Source organism: Urocitellus parryii, chromosome 9 (assembly GCF_045843805.1).
Source record: "Urocitellus parryii isolate mUroPar1 chromosome 9, mUroPar1.hap1, whole genome shotgun sequence".
Taxonomy (NCBI): Eukaryota; Metazoa; Chordata; class Mammalia; order Rodentia; family Sciuridae; genus Urocitellus; species Urocitellus parryii.
The window spans coordinates 103,317,123-103,332,587 of NC_135539.1; the positions used below are offsets into that span (position 1 = coordinate 103,317,123).

Genomic DNA, 15,465 nt, shown 5'->3' on the forward strand with positions numbered 1-15,465 from the left:
CTTTGTCCTCTCATTCCCTCTGCGTTACTTTTGCCACCAGAAAAATGCTAGGACAAGTTGAAGCAATAGAAAACAATGCAAATAGAGCCTCTGACCTTCGAGAGCAATGCTTCAGAAAGATCCCAGGGGAAAGGAAATGAGAATTAGTCAGAGATCTTGGTAAAATGCAGATTCTGATTTGTTAGGTCTGGGTGAGAGGCAGCATTTCTGGCCAGCCACCCTCCCACATTGTGATGCCCAGTAGAAAGGCAAGAAGCTCATTATTTATATTGGAAATGGTGGAAGGGGAAGAGTTCTAAATTACAGAATGTCCACGAATTTCAGAGCAAATAAAGACCAATGCAATTCAAAGTATGATGTACAACTGTAATGACCTGCATTTAAGTTATAAACTTTTGATTACATACCTTGGAAGTAAGGAAGGCATGAGGACAAAAGTGAAAAAATAAATAAACAACAACAACAAAACACTTAAAATCATATCGTAGGCAAAGAATGCTGTCCACTCCTGGAACTGTTAGTACCTGTTAGTAAGAAAGAATATGGGAATGATTTTAGGGTCTCCCAACCACTGACAAAGAAGTAGAACTCACTGTTGGATTAGGGTCCCTTCAAAGAGGATGAAGGCTCAGGATCCCGGAAGAATCATTGATTAATGAGGAGTTGGAGACATACACAAAACCAAATGTACTATACTTTATGGGCCATATAAGGAGTTGCCAGGAGAGTTTAAATCACAAGTTATTTTTGCATCATGCTGGACTTGATCTTAAGCCCAGATATCAGTCCATTAATAAAATGCTACCCTGTGTGTACATGTGAATGTGTATATATACATACATATACACATAATATGCTTAAGCTATATATATATATATATATATATATATATATATATATATATATATATAAATATAGATTATTATTATACCTACATAGGAGGTCTGTGAAGAGATATTTGTAATTTAATGCCATGCTATTTCTTTTTCTATTTAGCTAAGAAATCTTATTCCACAGTTGTGGAATAAATAATGTTTTCTGACTCCTTTTTGTACCCCATTGTATTTCTTCATCAGACAAAAGTCTTCTAAAGAATAAGTATCATGTTTTATATTTATTTCAAGTCTGGTTCAGGACCTTCCTGAAGAAAGATGATCAATATATTTTTCTTACAAGAATTAATGGAGAAATGGGGCTGGGGCTGTAGGTCATTGTCAGAGAGCTTGCCTAGCATGTGTGAGGCACTGGGTTTAATCCTTAGCACCACATAAAAATAAACAAATAAAATAAAGACATTCTGTCCATGTACAACTACAAAACATAATTTTTAAATCAATGGAGAAATGGAGAAATGAATTCAGCTTTCTGCTACTAACCCTTTAGTTCACGCAGTGTTAATATTAAATTATCATGATAAGTTGAATGGTGTATTGAACTGCTGGTCCTTACTAAAGTCTCATAAGACCTTTTGCTCTTCTAAAAGAATTTTTTTGAAATAATGTAAAGAACTATCACAACTTAAACATATATGCATATACATATGAAACTTAATACATATCTTCCCCATGAGAAAAATGTTGGTAGAGGGTAAAATAGAATCTGCAGTTTGGTTCCAAAATTTATACCTCAGAATGGGACTTAAGCAGAATATATTTGCAATTAAAAATAATGGAAATCCAAGCTGAAACAGTGGTGCACACCTGTAATCTCAGAGTGAGGTTGAGATAGGAGGATCACCGGTTCAAAGCCGGCCTCAGCAAAAGCAGGCACTAAGCAACTCAGTTAGAGCCTGTCTCTAAATAAAATGCAAAATAGGGGATGTGGATCAGTGGTCCAGTGCCCCTGAATTCAATCCCCAGTACCAAATAATAATAATAATAATAATAATAATAATAATAATAGAAACCAATATTGCTGCAATGGTTATGATTATACAACACATAAATTACTCATTTGATTTAATAAATTTATTCTGTGTTCTAAGCTAGTGCCATCTGGTTTTAATTTTATTTTTGAGATAGGACCTCACTATGTTTCCCAGGTTGATCTCCAACTTGTAAGCTCAAGTGACCCTCCTGCCTCAGCCCCTCAAGTAGCTGGGTCTACTGGCACATGAAACCATGCCCAGCTGTCATCTGCTTTATTCTACCAAAATATAGTATATAAATATACTACCAAGCATTCTCTCTGCAGTAAATTGAGACTTTTATCAAGGACACACTAATACAAATGGGCTTATCATTTTAAATTAGCTTCACTTAAGCAGAGAACCCAAAATAACAGTGATTTAAAGAAATAAAGTTTTTTGTTGTTGTTGTTGTTGTTTGTTTGTTCACTGCAAATAGTCACTGCAGAGGTGAGATGCTCAAGGCCTGGGACCCATCCACTTTATCTTTTTGCTATACCATTCTTAGTGACAAGTTTTCTACCTGGCATAAGTTTCAGCCACCCATTCAGATTTCCACCCAGTAGGAAGGAAAAATGGTTGAGGACAGATGCAAAAAGGTATATTTTGAAAGTTGTCCCTCCATCTCTGCTTGCTTTCTGTGGTCAGAACTTAGTTACAAGCTATACCTACCCTCAGGTCATGTTGGGAAATGTCCTAATTCAAAGCAGGCATTTGCCCTGCTCAAAAAATCTTTTTATTTGAGGAAGAAGAATGTAGTATACGATAAAGACCAATTAGTGGTCTCTGTCACCTGCAGCAAACATTAGAAGGGAAGGCAAATGAAAAAACAACAAGTTTGTTTTGATGGTGTTGTTAAAAGATGAATTTTGAGGAAATATTTGTTAGTTTTTATAATACTCTATAAACTAATATTCCATATTTGTAGTTTATTAAAAACTATTTCTTTAAATGTAAATCTTCAGAGAAATTAGTCTAAAAAAATCCATACTACAAAAATATGGCCTATGACATAAATAGTAAAAAATAGAAATGATGTAATGTTGCTGCTTAGCTAATGTAGAAGAATTTCATTAGGTAATGCAGTGTTGATGAGTTAATAGCTTTGTTTTACTCTCCTGAATACAAAATGTTCATGAACTACTTATGTATTGTGAATTTCTTATAAGAGAATTTGTTTTTTCCCCTTTCTCTTTTGTTTACAAGCTATTCATTTTAAAATATAAGAATTTGCAGGACTGGATTTGGATTTCTTTTTGGTAACACATAACCTGGTTAAAAATGACAGTAAGGTATATATTCTGTGATAAAGTGGTAATCAACTAGGCATGCCCATAACATTCAATACAAACACTTTAAGATTGTCATTCAGATTTGGTAAAAAAAAAAGAGAGAGAGAGAGAGAGAGAGAGAGAGAGAGAGAGAGAGAGAGAGAGAGCGAGAGCGAGCAGTCACCCTAATTGTCTGTTTTCCACTTTTATAATTTTTATTTGTATTATATTTAGAATGTATAAAAATTTTATATAATAAAAGTCCAATGTAGTAGTCAAATAAGCAAGTATATATGCCTTCAATGTTAAACATGTTAGTTAATTATATAAACATAGGCATGCACACACACATACTCAGACACACCCGTGTGGAGTTTCTTATGCGTTGGTATTTTTGTAAAAGGGAATAAGAATACACAGTTGCATGTTTGAGGTAACAAGCCTTCTACTTTCTCTTTGTAGACAGTAGATTTTAGTATTAAATTTGAACCTCTGAGTACATTTTTAATCAACTATTGGCTATGAAAAGCAAACTATTATTTTTAGTAATATTTTGTCAATAGATTTCTTTCCTTCTTATTTACCTGGGGCTTTGATCACAGGGAAGAACAAAGGTCAGAAGGTGTGGGTTCTGACTTGGGCCCTAGTGCTCTCTAGCTGTATAGATGTGAGCAACTCTGTCATGCTCTGCCCCACAGCAGCCCCTTCTCGATGGGATAATACCATCAAAGGCTTGTAGCAGGGAACATGGGACACTGGTCGGTAGCGGGGACTTTCTGTTTCTTTCTTTTCCTCCCGTCTCCTTGCTCACCTCTCTGCTTAGTCAGGTCCAATATTCTATGGAGAGTCCCAATGATGTCGGTGTCTGCCCTTCAAGTAAGATAAAGAGTTACCTTCAAATTTATTTAGAATAAAAATGACAGGGACTCTGTAGTTCTTACCATGAAGGCAATGATTTAAAAATTGAGGTTAGATTTAAACCTGCTGAGGGAATCTTAACTGGAAAATGCTTTGAGGTCAGTTAAAATCACTGGTTAAAACATGTGTTAAGACTGGGATTAGGCCCTATATTTTATAAAGGAAATAAAAGAATATTATTTTTCCTATTTATAAACATCAAAATCAGCATAGTCTTTGACCCAAGATGTACAATTTTCTGTGTTCCCTCGTGAAAGTTTTTAAAATGAGGTCAAAAAGTCCATTTGAAGGAAATTAAATGTAAGAAAAATTAGTTTTAAATTTCCAAAATATCACCTTGGTTTCCAGGTGTGTCTGCTATTTCATCTTTCAGGTAAAATGAAAATTGGCTTCTACTTTATAAATATTAACGATCCTTATTTTTATTTTAAAATGCTACCAAAACCGCAAAAACAACACCAACTTCCTTGGCTACTAAGAACCAGAAAAGAAGCATCCTGGGTGTGTTTCCACATCTCTCCTAGACCATTAAATTTTCATCCATATTTAACAAATGTCATTATTCAGTTTCATGGGGTCACTGTGTCAAAATGTCTGTGTTAGGACTTTAATTTATTTTCCGAGGGTCCTTTAAGTGGGCAGAAAGCATGGCACATTGGATTGATTTACTCTCTTTAATCCATCCACTCGGCTGGTTTGGGATGTATACTTAAAAATTAGAATTTATCAGGACTGCAGCAGAAACCTGAGCCAGAAAGTCGCCTTTTCTTCTGGTCTCCTCCCTGAGGCCAATTTTCTTTGATAGGGGTGGGTTCTTCCATTGTGTCTCCAGGTACAGTAGCAGCTCTGCCTGTGTGGTGTCCCTTACCAGATGGCCCTCTTAATAAATGCCTTGCTCTGGCCCACCCTCACTTTCTTGATCCAAATGTGAAATGCCAGCAAATAAATAAGAGCATTGCACTCTGATGAGTTCTCTTGAGATGGAGGAAAGCCCTGGGGAGAGGAGAGTAGAAACAGCTTTTCTGTTTGCTGTGACTGCTCCTAATTACTGGCCAGTAGGTAGAACACACCACTTAGATACGGTAAAAATAAAGAGAGAAAATAAATCCTCTATATGATTCCAGATGACTTTGCTAATATGAAAACATTCTTGGATTGTTGGAGTCCCTTTGATATATCATGCGTGATCTTTGCAAGGGGCTTCCTGACTTTGGACTCAGGGTAGACAATTGCTGTGTGCAGATTTCCCCGCCAGACTCAAAGTGCAACGGAAATGAGTGGGTAATGAGAGCAGAGCAGCCAGTTCTTTAATTGAATTAAAAGCTGGGTGACATCAATGCAGACACCTGTCCAATTACAGACAGGCCAAGGTGTTTACCATTGCTGTACAAGCGATTCGAAGATGACAGAAATCTTTCCGCCCACAGATTAACATAATGAAGGAGAACAGATTACAGTGGATGCCAGCCAAACACCTAGGTTGGCAGCTGGGGGTGGGGCGGGGGAGGGAGGAGGAGTCTGCTGAAGTATGTAAATAGAAATGGAGCGTCCTTTTTTTTTTTTTTTTCCTCCTCTCCAAAATGTATTTGGCTTTTAAAAGGAAGCCAGTTTGCTTTGTGTCTCAGGCTCGGTTTCCAGGCAGAGCATTTATACTTGTCTGCATTTAGTCAGAGAAGTTAATCATAAAATTTCAGCGTCAAAGCAGACTGCTCTGTTGTTCCATGCTTCTCGGCATCCAGAGTCCTATTAGAAGCACAAAAGCTTATGCAGCTGGTGTCAGCCCCACGATGATGATTTTCTCTTACGTAGTAGGGCTGCCTCCAATTATTGATATTCCTCGTTGGTGCCTTTGAAACTGGAGATTAGAGCAAAGGAAAGAAAGTGTTAACGATATCAATCTATCAATCAAAGGATACAATTGCCTGTTACTTTGGAGGTTCCCTGGAAGGGGTAAGGTGTGGTGGGGCTCTTATGAGAGGGCAGTAGCCTAATAGCACTAAGAGAATGAAAGATCTTCATATTTTCAGTCAACTATCAAGTGCTAGTTTTTTGCATAATAGTAATAGCCATATAATAGCTGATGAAGAAATGGGCATGTGAAGAAGTATATACTCTTTGCATTCTTGGGAATCCTGTCAATGTTGCAAGCTTCTCCCGACACAGATTCTTCCCTTCTGCTAGGTGGAAATCCTCAGAATGCAGAGTTTGGAGCCATATGCAGAAATGCAGAAGGGTTCTTAAATTCCTACCATGATGTATTTCCTTCTCCTAAAAGATGTCCTTCCCTGCTCTTTAAGCTTGGGCCACTGTGGCCCACAGGACTGCAACTCAAACAGAATCTACTTACTTGACTTCAAACTCCCTTGGTGTGGCATGTCAAGATTTCTCAATGTTAAGCATTAATGCAAAATGCATTATCGCTTCGCAGTGAGAGTTATGGTCCTTCTGGTGCCAATGATTTTAATCCAGATACCAATGCTCCTGTGTTTCATGGGTTACTAACACTTTTAAGACATCAATAATGCTTACTTTATGCTTATTGAATGGTCTTTTTTTTTCCAGCTTGCCTTCTTCCATTATCAAGAAAGACTGGCAGGTTTCCTGACATAGTTGGGACCATTTTCTGATTTCACAGAGTTTTGTGGCTGAAAGGGAGTTTCAGAGGTCATCTTGCCTGCCTAGTGATAGGAACACTCAAATTAAAGAGAAAGACTTTTCTGTGATAACTCCCAAACAAGACATTCACATCCAAGCCAATCTTCAAGTTCTCACTGGAGGAATAGACTTTATAAACACTCCAAGTGCCATAAAGGAATACCACCCCATTTTCTCCTATTGGGTTTTCAGTGGACACATTATTTATGTCTTGGATTCTTTTGTAAATATGCCATATGGTATATTTCTCTGTATTTTAAAAATAGAACACAGACAGACTTTTGGTAACCTTAGGTTTTGAAAATTAGTCCTTCATTAAATATAGGCCTCTTGTCATCTTAGCCTGGAAAGTCCAGATCTGACAATTGTCCCTGTCCACTTCACATGTATGCAAGCGTTCTGCTTTCTGTATTAATCTGTGTATTACTGTTATCATTAGGGCCTTTCTAGCTCTAACATTTTCTTATATTAAAAGCTTTGTAAAAAATCATTTGTCTTCTAGAGCACCATTCTCAGAGGCAGATCAAGAAAAATTGATAAATGCTTTTTGATGTTATTTAATTACCATAGTAAGTTTCTTTTCCAACAGAGTATATAATCTAAGTATCACTTTGATATCTAAGGCAACGCCATTAGAAATAATCACTCAAGGATCTCAAAGGAGATATCCAAGAAGGGCTGCCTTCCTCTGTCTTAGAGAGAATGTACTTTTCTTCCTTCTTTGATAATAGAACAACTCTTTTTACAGGTATCAAATTTAATCTATCCTGGTATAAACACTCCATATTGAGAACCAAAGGAGACCAATCACTTGTCCTAGAAGATAGGATGGCTTCATTATTATTCTGCTTTAAGAGGAGCATCCATTTCCCCTGCCCTAAAACTTCATTGTAACCTGCCAAGAAGGGAGAAAATGCTGGATTGTACCCTGATCTTCTTACTGAAGTTGATAATACTAGCTTGTATTTAGGGGAAATTCTTCAGTTGGTTTGACCAACTTTGTTTCTGAGTCATAACATGATGGACAAGTTCCCCCCTGGGAAAGAAATGGCACTCCAGCCTCAGAAAGGACAGCATGTTTTTTTTGAATGTATGATTTATGTACTATCCAAAACCTTCCACCTGGGATCCAGAATTGGCAAGAACCAAAACATCAGCTCTCTTCTCCCTTTTTTCTTTTTCTTTTTTCTGTTCTCTGCTTTGCAGCTCTCATTTCTCAGTGTTTATTATTGTTTCACCTGGCTTGAAGTGGGAAATGTGAGCACTTTGATAAATGGCCTGTAAGATGATCTAGTTTCTCTCTTCTTTCTTTAAAAATCATAAGATCTTTCTATGAAATATAACTTGGTAATCTTCTCTAACAAAGAGCAAAGCTGGGGAAAGCACATTTACTGAGAGTTGTATTGCCTTAGTGAATGTCCTTTTAAAATATTGTCTTTAAATATATATACAAGAAAGGTCATATAAATGCCTCTGTCTAAATTAGGGTGAGAATTAATAGAGGAATTTCATGATACATAGATGTGCACAAAGAAACTCCTCTAGTGAAAGCAAGGCGGGTTAAATGAAACCTTGACAATCATTTAGTGCATGCGAAGTCAGTATCTGTTTGACACGATCCGTCTTAGTCTACATTAATACCTTTCCTGATTAGCTGATGAAACAGTTGCAATGCCAATATAGCACTTCAGTTATAATCAGAGAAGAAATAGTGTCTCAGGATAAAGTAATTTTTAAGGCTAGACTGCAAAATTGCGAAATAATAGAACCGCTTTTATGTTTCTCAATGATAATGTTACCTGGATGTGTGACAAACCTTCGTGCTGAGGATCTGAGATCACCAAACTCTATACAATCATTGTGCCTTTTTGGACACAGTAGTCAAAAGCCTCAGTTAAGGCATGTTCATCTGTGAAAGGCACTGCCTTTTCCATATGCCATCTAAATCAAGTGGTGAACAAAGGAAACTAACCTCATATCCCATCATGATTTTTTTTGCATGTATCAAAATTAAAAGTTTTATTTACTGGATGCTGATTCATTTCTTTATAGTGTGGCATTATACTAATTCAGGTGATGCAAGTTGTCCTATTTAGAATCTTACAGTAGGTTCCAACTTGCCAACAGGACATAGCAAATGCCAAAGATTTTCTAAGGATACAATGGCTAGAATATATATTGTCCTAATGCCTCTGATTGGAGCCTGCAACTTGAATATCACAGTAGAAGCATCAAGAATTGGGAATACAAATTGCTGGGGTGTAGCTCACTGGTAGAGCACTTGGCTACTATGCTCAAGGTCCCCTGAGATGGGGGTAACACAGTCATTATCTCAAAGAGACACTATTAAGGTTAATGAGTTAAGGAATCTAGAAGACTAGACACAGAGCTATGTAAGTAGAAAGTTTATGCCAGTACTGCAAGAGTGAGCATGAGAGAGAGAGAGAGAGAGAGAGAGAGAGAGAGAAAACATTTAAGAAATAGTTTAGAATGTTGGGATTGGGACATGTTGAGTATGTGGGGTTAGTAGTCTACAAGTGGAAATGCAGAAGGAAAGCTCTGTGGAGGTGTGAAGTCTGTAGAAAAGCAGATGATCACTGACAGGTGAGGTTTCATAAACTAACAAAGGTATGTGTTTAGAAAAAGGAGGAATCCTGAGGACCCCACCTTGTGAAACACAAGTTATTTAAGGGACTGTGAGAACATACAGTAAGTGTAAAAGTGTAAGGATAGAGGGTTATTTGATTTACTATTTAAAAGAAGACTAGTAATCTTTAAAAGATAAAAATCATCTAGTAGCCTAGAGAGGCAGAATTTGGGTTGTACTAGTAGTGTAACTTGGACTGACACACCTCTGCAGTAGGGCTCTCCATCTTACATAACTTTGTGTTGATTCTTCTGTAGGCCTAGCCTCACTAATCTTGATAGTGACCCTTTTAGGTAAGCATTGCATTATCCCCATGTCACAGGTGAGGCCAGTGAGACGTCTGCAAGTTAGGGTCTGTGTACAGAGGAGGAAACTAAGGCACAGTGCTCAGAACCATCTGCCTAAGCCTATGAAGCCCATCACTAGAAAACAGGCATCTGTGTGCAGGCATTCTGGCCTCAGTGACTGTGCTTTTCATTACTACATGATGAGGCTGTGTGTGTGATAACGTTAGCTTGCTTTTAAGATATTCTTAAAGTGAACTCAATGCAATTCATGGTCTGGGGGATTCAAGAGGAAATGACAGTCACAGTGGCAGGAAGGAGGGAAAGCAGAAGGTATTAACACAAGGGGGTTTTGAAATTAGAACTGAACTTGGCATAAGATGGTCACACGTGTATGCATATTAGTTCATTGGCTTGCTGTCTTCTTTGGCCATGAGCTGAGTTGACAGTGCCAAGTGGATGGATATTTTCATGTAAAAACATGGCAGAAAGGGTTCAGTAGCCCAAGGAGAGGCCTGGGAACTGTTGGAATAGAGACTTGAAGGCAGTGTGCAGCATTGAGGGCAAACAGAAGGTTCCAAAGCAAACAATGACTTACCTTCTTGGCTTCATTCTGGCTCTTTGCTGTTTTAATTTTGCAAATTTTCTAATCGGGGAGGGCAAACACAGAAACATGTATATTAAAATTTGTGTTTGAGTGATGCAAGCTGTCAACAATATTGGCACCTTAAAACAATAATATATTCTCTAGGCTATTGAAGGTTTAATCAATAAAGGGATACCAGGAGTGGGACTGTCATTTTATATGAATGATGACAATCTCTGGTTAGGATTAAAGCTTGCTCTAGAAAAGTTCTTGAGAAAAACCACTGGTGAGAAAATGCACAAATTATATTATGGGTAGTTGTTTAATTCACAGGATTAACTAAATAAAGAACTTCTGCCTTGATTATGAACACCGGTAAACAAAATGTGTTTTTATTTCTACAGGTACTTTTAATTGCTGAACAAATTTTATGTATCCTCCACCCAACCAGGTTAATTCAACACTTCCATGTGCAATACTTCCATTTAAGACAGGTGTCTTAATTAAATAAACTAATAATTTTGCAGGTAGAAGTACAAAAGCATAATTATCTAATTTGCTAATTGTTCAAATATGCTAATTTGCATATCTGTTAACTGCAACATAAACAAATAGTTTGTATATGTGTATCCTGCCGTTAAAATAATGAAGCCACTCTCGGGAGTAACATTTCTTAAAGTATGTTAATAGACACTGCCATAAAAAGGACTCTTTCGTTAAATACGGCTGAAAAATGCTAGGTTTGAGAAAATTGAATAGTTTTGTTTCTGTGGGAGGCCTGGGATCTGGAATAAGATAATATGCATCTTAACTATTGGATACATTGTGGCTGTGTTTCATGAGCTATGTGTAGATCTGCAGCCCCCTCCTTAATGGGGGAAATATCAAATACTGCTTTAAAACTGTCTTAACAATAAGTGGGTCTCTCAATTTTTTTCTTATGGGTTACCCCATTCTACAGTTGGTAGACAAGCAGGAAAATGAATTGAGTCACATGTTTTTGTTTTCTATTCCCTCTCTCTCTGTCTCTGTCTCTCTGTGCTTCTCTGCCTCTTTATGAATTTGTCTCTCTTTCACACACACACACACACACACACACACACACACACACACACACAAGCCTTTAGAGATGCTTACAGTAAACATGCAAACCTTTTTTGTCCCCTCTTTTATTATAGGCATATTGACAGGCTTGCTACCCTTCAAAAACTATGCAGTAACCCTAACTGCTTGCACTCTGGCTGGCTGTACCGAGAGCTCACATGCATTGAACATCTCTACTCCACAAGAAGGTAAAGTAATTTCAAAGGTCTTGACTTCCACATTTCAGTCATGAATAATAAAATAGGAGAAGAGCTAAATGCTGCAAGGCCATTTGCTGGAAAACCCCAACCTAATTTGATGACAAAGTGCATTGCCAGGCCATAATTGCTCCATTTTTTGGGGGGTTGCGAAAATGAATCAAACTCCATACCCTTTAATGACATGCATCTTTAATAGCTGTAATGCAGATTAATGGGCTTTTTAATTGCTGTTACATTGTTCATGCAAGAGCCTTGTCATTAATATGAAGCATCTGAAAGATTAATGAAAGCTTCCTCATTTTACTATGGCTCAGAAGTAAATCTAGAGACAGTCTGACTAAAAAGAATTGATTGTATGGCACAGTATGAAATTGAGAATCAAACGGTTGATTTCCATGGTCCCTTTTAACTGCTAAACACCAGCACAGGCAACAATTATTTCAGTATGATGGAGCCTCCAAATGCCAATTGAGGCATTATTAATCACTGCTCAGTTCCTTCCGACTTAAGTCTCACTTTTGTTTTACTTGCAACTTACAAACTGTTGGAATAAATTAATGTTTCAGAAAGCACATGTAAAGAAGGCAGTGGGAAAGAGAAAATATTTTAGCACTCTGGAGTTGAAAGCTTTGCTCAAGCATCTGAACCCATCACTTCAAGAAATAACAGCTCTCAAAACATTTGAAGCATTGTTACTTCATATTTCTATCTCCTGGATGAGAGGAACCATACATTTCTTATGCTGTCAGTTGTGAAGTTATTTAGGAGATTTAAAGGCTTGATCTCTAGGGAAAAAGAGTCCATTGGTCTCTCTCTTTTTCCTCGTACCCATCCCTCCACCCCTCCTCTTTCCTCTCTCCCTCTTTTAAATCCTTCAACAAGCACCATTTGCATAGAAGATATTTAAGAAAAAGAAAGACAGAGATCTGTAGCCAAAGCAGTGGCAAGAAAACAGATTTCATAAAATCCTTTTTGTGACACTTCTTTTTTTCTGTTTTATGCCTGATCTAACCAGATCCCTCTAATCTGGGCTACATCAGCAGTGACCCATTGTTAGTATTTTCTCAGTATTTTCCCCAGCTAGTCTACTAAAAATGGCATCTTTTTTTCTCAGTGTGTCATTATGTCTGCTGGGGTACATGATCATCACCCCTTTTTGCATGTACTTCCACCAGCCTTCATTGGGACAAAGTGTCCCACATCTCATTACTTTCTGTACATCCACTCCACCCTCTGTCTAGATTTTGCCTGGTCCCCTTCACATCGATTTCATAGCTATGTCCCAGAGGAAATCCTTACTCATTCACTTCACATTTCCTTGTCATTATTTAAAGAATTCCAAATTTTCCAAAAAATTATTTTTATTTTATTAAATAATGTTTGTTTTTAGGGTCCATTTTTTGAAAACATTTACTCTATTTCTTTGACCACTATGTAAAATGAACAAATCTTATTTAAAAAAAAAAAAAAAAACGCCTACAGTGTAGTTTCTAGATATAATTAATTCCATTGATTGTCCCTTTTCTAGCTATTCTGAAAGTTTTGCAGAGATTTTTAAAAACATCTATTATGATCTGCTGTCAGGATGTTGCCTATCTCAGATCGTAAGCTCCTCGAGGCTAGGGCACTCTATCTGTTCAATTTGCTTTAATTAGCACTGTCCCACATAGACATTATGGGTTAATAATACTTTTGGTGAAGTAACACAAATGTCAGTCAAGTGAACTACTGTAAGGACTCCCCATCCATCACTGATGCAAATTCTCATAAATTCAGGACAGTTATTTAGCACTGTTCCTAAAGCAATTACTGACAAGCTGCCCACGAATCAGGAACATTTCCATGCAAGGGATTTCAGGTTTATTTCATGATTTATGGGTTTGGATCTAAAAAGTTTGAGTTAGAAAAGTAAACTAAAATTAGACTCTATAAATCTTTTTCTTTTCTTTTTTTCCTTCTATAGCACCACAAGAGGTTGAACCACCAGTAGCTAAATCACTTCCCAATTCTTTGTTACTTTCCTGGAAACCACCCAAGCAAGTAAATGGTATTTTAACTCAGTACTCTTTATATATGGATGGGAAGGTGCTCTATTCAGGCAAAGGAGATAACTACACAGTCAAAGGTAAGACTTCTGTCATTCTCTGTTAATAGTTTTTAATATGCCAAATAACTATACTGTGAAATTATGTGAAAATGTTTTGTTTTTTTTTTAAATTGAGTTACTTATTTTTGTCTCCTCATAACTATTCCTGTTTCGTGATCTTTAAGATCATATTAGTATTAGGTCATATTAGGATAAAGCCAAAGCTGGAAAAATATAAAAAATTGCACATGCTGCCTCCTGGGTCACTTCAAGGTTTGTGTTCTCTACGGTAGTACCCCCCACCACGCCTTCCCTCAGTCCCTTGCACCACTATAACTTTGCTCAGATGCAGAGGAGACCTTGGGAATAGACCAGCACCAGGCCTTAGCATAGACCACTCTGTCTCCCACTAATCACAGGAGTGCAGCTGGGCCCAGTGTGATCCACTTCAGTGCCAGATCCAGATTGGACCAGTGATGTCCTTTCAACAAATTCACAATCATGTGGCCAGCTACCATAAGATTCTCATTCATGTGGAATAATCTTAACACTCAGGTTCATGTCACTCACTGTGGTCTGAATTTTAAACCATTTGAGAATAAACACAGTATATAGGCCTGATCATATAGACAGTTAAGTAAAATAAATTGTTGGAAAGCTTTCTAAATACAAGGGACCTACATTAGGTTTGTCATTTGGTGTCTGCACAGGGTTTGTATTTATATAGTACTTATAATGTCCTATATAATATGACTTTATATACTCTATTTGTCTCTCGGGTTAGATATTATTAATCAAATATTGATTGATTTAAAAACTGAGGCCTAGAGATATTAAGTTCTTTGTGAAAGGGCACGACAAGTTAGAGTCAGAGGTAGAATTAATTATGTATGTATTCACTCATTCACATTAATGCCAGGTACCAAGGTTATAACAGGGAAGCAGCCAGACAATGCCCTATCGTCGGGGGCACTCCCAGCTTCACGGGGACACATTTGGATGTTGGAATGAGGCACTGGTGGAGAGTCATATTCTCAGCTATATTCTTTAAGGACCTTAAAAGGACAAGAGCTATCATTTTTATTTTGTTCATCATGATGAGAGAGAATTCTGGAGCATTTATTCTATACAGTGGATGTTCTTACTCCTGTTTTACAAGTGAGGAGACTGAAGCATACAGAACTTGTGCTCACACAGTCTGTGAGTAATAAACATCGACACCAACCCTAAGTCTAGTGAGTGTGAACTTGAAACAAGTTACTTAACTTCTCTGAGACATGTCTGAATCTGTAAAATGGAAATAACTACATTCTTAAAAATTTTCAAGAAATTAGATTGTATTAAAATATATAGCATGTTGGCACTTGATAAAGTTGATAAAAATAATTATTATTTTCTGTAAAGCACAGAGTTCAAATTACAAGCTGAATAATAGATTAATTTTACCCTAACAAAATTGGATCATAAGATTAAAGTTGATGGCATAATTTTAACTAAAAGTTATAGGACACAGAAATTATTTTAGAAAAAAAAATGATTATTATTAAAGTACAGCATAGAATGAACTTTACATATGTATTAATAATGAGTAGACAAAAATCTTCTGGAATAAAAATATATCATTGTGCATAATGGGGTATTGTACCTTGTAGACCTGGAATAACTTTTCTTTTGAGGAGAATTCTCTAATCCCCCAGGTATGACTTGAGTATTCCCCTATATTCACTTGATATCATTATAGCCCTCACCATTTTTCTTCGTTGTTGTTTGCATTGTTTTGAACAAGATTGCTTGTTTGCTCTCCTAAA

General features: G+C 37.0%; 1 protein-coding gene across 1 annotated transcript in view; it reads left to right on the forward strand.

Moving 5' to 3' along the window:
• The window catches only part of Ush2a (usherin), a 748,724-nt gene that overhangs the window by 334,890 nt on the left and 398,369 nt on the right, over window positions 1-15,465 (forward strand). Inside the window, exons 30-31 of the mRNA XM_026388000.2 lie at window positions 11,446-11,559; window positions 13,535-13,696. Of these exons, the coding sequence (XP_026243785.2) occupies window positions 11,446-11,559; window positions 13,535-13,696 (276 nt within the window). The remainder of the gene's footprint in view (window positions 1-11,445; window positions 11,560-13,534; window positions 13,697-15,465) is intronic.